The 6,325-nt window shown below is 32.7% G+C and overlaps 1 protein-coding gene across 1 annotated transcript; it reads left to right on the top strand.

Annotated features, from left to right (window-relative positions):
• Positions 1 to 1,607: 1,607 nt before the first annotated feature.
• Positions 1,608 to 5,120, top strand: LOC108486245 (F-box/kelch-repeat protein At4g19870-like). The gene is made up of 2 exons (XM_017790195.2): positions 1,608 to 2,685; positions 4,891 to 5,120. Exon 1 carries the CDS (start codon positions 1,741 to 1,743, stop codon positions 2,677 to 2,679), a length of 939 nt encoding a protein of 312 aa, XP_017645684.1. The 5' UTR covers positions 1,608 to 1,740; the 3' UTR covers positions 2,680 to 2,685; positions 4,891 to 5,120.
• The last annotated feature ends 1,205 nt before the right edge of the window (positions 5,121 to 6,325 follow it).

The raw sequence follows: 6,325 nt of genomic DNA, 5'->3' as shown, positions 1-6,325 counted from the left end.
TATTTAGTGTCTTAATGTCGAAAATTAAAGATTTGGACAGAGTTCAAAACGCGATCCTCTTTTATTGGCTTTTGAAACATTTAGGTAAGTCAGATGTATATTAAAGACCATCTCACCTCAAGGTAAAACATTACATCCAGTACGTTAGGACACAACATTTTTGACCCTCAATTGTGAGCTTGCCTTTAAAACGTGCGTTTTAGCCTTAAGAGGATATTCGAATATTCAAAACAAACAAAGAAAGCAAAACCCATTACGTTAGGGCACGATTCTTCGAATTCTTTAAATACCGAATATTGCCTTTATTTTGAAAAATTTTAAGAGAAGATCAATAGATAAATGAATTAAGGACATAGATTTTTTTAAAAATGATGATAATAGACAATATGAAAATAATAATATGAGAATAATGCTAACCGTAACAGTAAACATAGTAATAACAATTAAAATAACATAACAACAACAAAATAGAAGACAATAATAATAATATATTAATAAAAATAATATAAAATAATACTAATATAGGGAAAAAATATTGTATAAGAAGTTATAAATAAATGATAAAATAAAATAAAGGTATATAAGGTTTTAGGTAAATAAATAAATAGAATGAAAATATAATAATAGTAGTAATAACAGTACAAAACTAGTTAATAAAGTGCCATTATAATAATAAAATAAAAATAACAAAAATAACAATATGTTACTAATAATAATAATAATAAATAAATAATGGTAATAAATATATATAAAATAATAGTAATGAAATAAAATAAATAAAATAATAATAATAATAATAATAATAACACTCTCCCCCTCCCATCTAAATCCGGCCATCATCCGACCTTGCTCCGATCACCGAACCCCCATGAGCCGCTGTTGGCGCCACTGTACACGACAGCCGAACCTAAAAAAAAACCCTTTTCCGGTAATTTTAAAATGTGCAAGCTTCTTCCCTTTATTTTTACTTTCGGATAAAAAATAAAATAAAATTGAAATAAAAAAAAAAAGACAAACAAAGAACTTAAAACGAGAATAGAAAAACCTCTTTTACTTTTATCTTTGATTAATCTCCAAAAACCAACCCCATTTTACAATAGTTTTGAATGGCTTTTATAGTCAAATTTTACAACTGATTGCTTCCCTCCATGGTGGCAAGTAAGGTAATGGAGCTAGTGTGGTAATTTAGTGGGGTGATGGAGTTAGTGGGGTAGTTTAGGAGTTAGTGGTTAGTTCAGTGGGTGCTAATTGGATGGTTGGTGTTCTGGGCTCTGCTTATTGGTCCCAGGCATAAATTTGGTCCTACACATGCCAACCGCTTTTTTGTCTCATTCAAATTAATATACCTATCAACTCCTGATTCAATTAATACAATGGTTGATCAAATTTCAACAAACTCTAACATTTGATACGTAATAATATTATTTTATATTTATTAAAAATAATCATAATTAATAAATAATTTTGAAATACAAACAGTCACATATTGACAATATCTTCACTTTAGAAATTAACAACTAAAACAAGCAAATTACTGTTTTTCTTTTTTAAAAAAAAAATTTATCAACCCTGAAACAAATAATTGAATAACTTGTCAACAAATTTATTATAAATCCTTTTTTCTCAATGACAATTAAACCCAAACCAAATTAAAAAAAAAAAGGAGGAAATAGCCCGAAGTTAGAAACCCTAAAACTAAAAGCGATTTTGGATCTGGAAAGGCGAAGCTGAGGGTGAACCATGAGCGGCGATACTAGTGATTCCTCTAGTTACTTTGATGGGCGAGAGCCAGATGAACTGATCAGGGCCCTCGTCCAGAAATGGCCGGATACCGATGGTAAAATGACGCTCGGTTTGCGCTTTATTGATCTGGAAAGGAATAAAGTCTTTATTAAGGCGATGCCACCTGATGCTCCTTCAGGTTCCACTGCCGTTTCCTGTGGCAACCACGTTTACGTTATTGGGGGAATGCGCGAAAATGATGCTAATTTTCGTGGTTATGATGGAGTAAACGATGTTTTCCAATTAGATTTGAAGGACCTTGAACGTGGGTGGAGAAAAACTATTTCTATGTTGTTCCCTCGGGCTTTTCCCCTGGTTCTTGCTGCTGAAGGAAAGATTTACGTCTTCGAATATTGGGGTTCTGAATCTTTTGGCGAGGTTTACGATATAAGTGGGGATTTTTGGGAACCATTGTCGCCCCCTCCGGAAGCTATCGATATATGTGTTCCTGTTCTAGATTCTTCCCGATCTCGGATTTTGGTGCACTGCCATGCCAGTGATACTCTTTACGCTTATTACTATGATCGTAAATCATGGGTTTGCCTCGAACAAAAATTTTGTTACTGGTCTGACACAGCGACAATCGTGGACGATGTGTTGTATACTGTCCTTGATAATTATTCTTGTTCTTTGGAGGCGTATAATTTGCTTGATAAGAAACATTTGCCCGTCAAATGGTTATCGGAAGTTCCAGTGACTCCACCACAGGGTTGCACTCTGTATCGTTTGGGCAGTGGCAAGCTTATTTTGGGTTGGGTCAACCATCTCCATACTTTTGAGTATATAAGATTTAATATTTGGTGCAACGAGCAGGGAGGGATTCATGTAGCTGCAGAGCATCAATCTGCCATCACTGTTCCATATCCCAAAGATATTTGTAATTTATTGTTCTTCTGAATGAAGGTTAGAGCCCCATTCATATCACTACTACATCATAATTATTCATTTGCCAATGCTGCTTGCCATTACATTTGGTTTGCTCTAAATGAAGGTTACTGCCCCCTTCACATCACTACCACATCAGGTTCCACTACCACATCTAAACAAAGGCTTAAATTCCTACTTAGGAAGTTGGTAGACTATGACAATGTTTCTGCCTAAAATATCAGAGCGAGGTCATTACCTATAGGCAAGTGAAGATTTAGTAAAATGATGTCCTTTTGTCGGTGATGGATACCACACGTAAAAATGCCAATATTGATAAGGACTATAATAACCTTGGACAATAAGTAAACAAAGTAAAGCTTGACTGCCAGTTAAATAAAATTAGAAAAAGAAATTGAGTGGGTTGTGTTGGGCCAAGCATGGCTCCCTTTTGGTAATTAGGGTTTGGTCTAGTCGAATGATATTGCCCATATTTTGTGCTGGGTCAGGGCCTAGCCAAACGTGAAAGGTGTTAGTATCCTGTCTAGGCTCGACTTGTGAGCAGGCCTACCTATGACCAAACTATTACTTAGGTTGTAACTTCTACTTGACTTCCATCCCCCCCCCCAATTACTTTCGATAAACTCCGTCTCTCCCACTACTCTTGAATGGTGTTACTTTCATATTAGTGCTTTCCTAATAAATTCCCAGCCCTTTTAACTTCACTCGAAGAGGCTATACAGTTGTCCCGGAGATGAAGTTTTGGCTCTCAAGAAATTCTGTACGATTGGTACGATCATCACGATTTAACTGGCCTCGGGAACGTACAACCTTCATCACCGCACTTGTTCCTTTTAGTCTTCCATTCTGTCTTCGTGCAACATCTTGTTTTACTGGTTTACAAGGTTTCCTCATCTTACCGAACAGAAATTTTTGCAACATGCATATGATAAGAAGCAAGATGAAAGTGCAGAAAATATAACTATTACTAAGTGAGGATAGTTTTATTGAATAGGCTGAATTTGATTTGAAATAGTGAATGTTATTACTAAGTGGGCTATTAGCTTGTTGAAATCAGTAAGAGAGTGGACAAAATATTACTTAAGAATATAACACTAATAAATGGGAATTACTTAGTCCTACAACTAGAGAATTTGAAGTAGAGAAAAAGTAATTAGTAGGGGACAAAAATGTTTATTTGGAAACTCTTGTTAAATATTTTGCCATCCTATTTTCGGTTTTGTATATCATATGAATCGTATGTTTTCTTGGAAAGTAAGAAGGTTTGGGAGTGATAATTATATCTATATTGTTTTTTCCTCGTTTCTTTGATTTTGTTCTTGCGTGCTTGACTGATGAAGCTCCAACACGTAAGAAGTCAAAATGAAAATGGAATGAATTACATATGAAGATAGAATGTCGCAGATCGCAGATGTATATCTGAAAAACCATTAATAGATTATGGAGATCGTTTCTCCGATGTGTTTGTTTTGTTGGTAGTTGTGAGCTATAGTAATAATAATAATAATAATAATCATCTTACTCATTTTTCATTGTTTGTTAAAGGTCATGGAAGCTTTTTTATTATTAACAATGTTGATTTTAGGGCTCATTTGGTGCTGTTGATGTGGTCTGCGATGGATATGTGTGTGTATATAACTTTAATTATTATTTTATGGATCGAATGATTATATTATATATCAATCAAATATACTTTAATTTTGGCTTAAGGGTAAAGAAAAGCTCCTAAACTTTTTCAAGAAATCAATTAAGCTCCACGAACTTTTTGTTTTCACTCAATTGGGCCCTTGAACATTTGAATTACAATCAATCAATCAAGCCCTTTGACGGTTAAAGTTAACGGTCAATGTTACAAAGCCAAGGGTGCCGATTTTCTTCCAATTGTTTACGCCATGTGGCCATGTGGTAAAAACATGCATTTTATATATAAAATCAATAGAAAATTATAAAAAAATATTATACGATTTTCTATGACTTTTTATAATAATGTTTTATACATTAAATGCTAGTTTTTGTCATGTGGTGAAAACAACCAGCAAAAAAATGGCACTTTTGGCTTTGTAACTTTGATGGATAACTTTAATGATAAAATGGCTTAATTTATTATAATTCTAACGTCTAGGGGTTCAATTATTGGTTTTTGTCCCTTAAGCCTTCAATTTTCGCTGCAATGATATAAAATTATATTCCTAATCTCAGATTTTTTTTTCCCCTACCTTTTAGGCCTCAGCTGGAACGTGTTAGTGCATGGAGTTGAGTCAAGACCCACGTTGATGGTGAAGAGAGACTTTGAAGACGCCGTCAATTATTTTGGTTAAAATTTTGAAGTTGTTGATGTAATTGGATGTTTTCTTTTTGGATACCGAAATATTGACATAGTTAAAACTATATAGTATTGTGATTTTGCACTTTATTCAGTTCTCTTAAGGCCATCTTTCTTGCCCTTCAAATAACACTCATTACGTGGTTTGAATTTTTATTTTTTAAACTAAATAAATATATTTGAAAATTAAATTAAACTTTCGTGGTTAGAGGCGAATCCAGAGGGTTGACACGGGGCCGGACCCTTAAAATGGGAAATTGTTATTTTGGCCCTATAAAAAATTTTAAAATTTTAAAATATTGATGAGAGTGAAGTATAGTAGTAAATTTTAAATTTCATGCAATTTTGGATATTAGCCCTAAATAATTTAAGAAATTTGAATTTTCTACTAAATAAGCATTTAACAAATCGATAGATTTAGAAATAATAATGAATATTATATTTGGAAGTATTTCACTATCCAATTTATGTAGTATTTGGGAATTTAGTTTTAAATTTTGGATTTGAATTGAAAAAATATAAATATCTGATTGAGTGATAACATATATACAAAATATAACATCTATGATTATTTCTTAAAACAAGGATTTGTTGGATTCCTACTAACTAGTTGCTTTGGGTTCCTAAGGTATATATGAATTTGACAAATTCATACTTTTTTATACCATTTTAAATATATATTATATTGAAACAAATACATTTATAAAAAATAATTTAAAGATCATCATATTAGAGTAACAGATTTAGGGGTGTTTAAATTTCGGTTAAAATTAATTGGTTAGTTAACTAATCTAATTCGATCAGAGATTAGTTAATAATTTTTTAAAAGTTCAGTTATTGGTTAATTTAGCTCGAAATCGATTAATTAACCAAATTAATTGAACTTAATAACTAATATCATATATTATATGTATTAGGCTTAGCCTACTTCCCACCTAATCCCCAACCAGCAGCTCACCCCAGCACTCCTAAGTCCTGCCCAATATAAACCTAATCTAGTTTAATTTATAAACCCAACCCAATTTAAAGAATTAGGACTAAATCCGCAACTTTCATAAAATACAAGTACTAATAAAGATATTTAGCCGATTATTTTAACCTGAAAGTTTCAGGGATGGACTTGCTCAATTGGTTTGCAGACAAGTCTAGATACAAAAGCTTGAACATAAGTCCTAGTTCCAAGGGTACACTACCAAAAAGTTTATTCCCATTCAAACCAAGATAAAGAAAAGATGTCAACTTTTACACAACCCCCAATAGGAAGACACTACACCTTGAAAGTCAATGAATTTTAGGTTCAGGTAAACACCTAAATATTTAGATATATTCCCTTTA

Source organism: Gossypium arboreum, chromosome 6 (genome assembly GCF_025698485.1).
Source record: "Gossypium arboreum isolate Shixiya-1 chromosome 6, ASM2569848v2, whole genome shotgun sequence".
NCBI lineage: Eukaryota > Viridiplantae > Streptophyta > Magnoliopsida > Malvales > Malvaceae > Gossypium > Gossypium arboreum.
The sequence above is the reverse complement of the archived record's forward strand: the minus strand, read 5'-3'. Positions and strand labels throughout refer to the sequence as shown.

Bases quoted from the DNA above. Each gene is read 5' to 3' on its own strand.
- LOC108486245 (XM_017790195.2), top strand. From the start codon at position 1,741: ATGAGCGGCGATACTAGTGATTCCTCTAGTTACTTTGATGGGCGAGAG.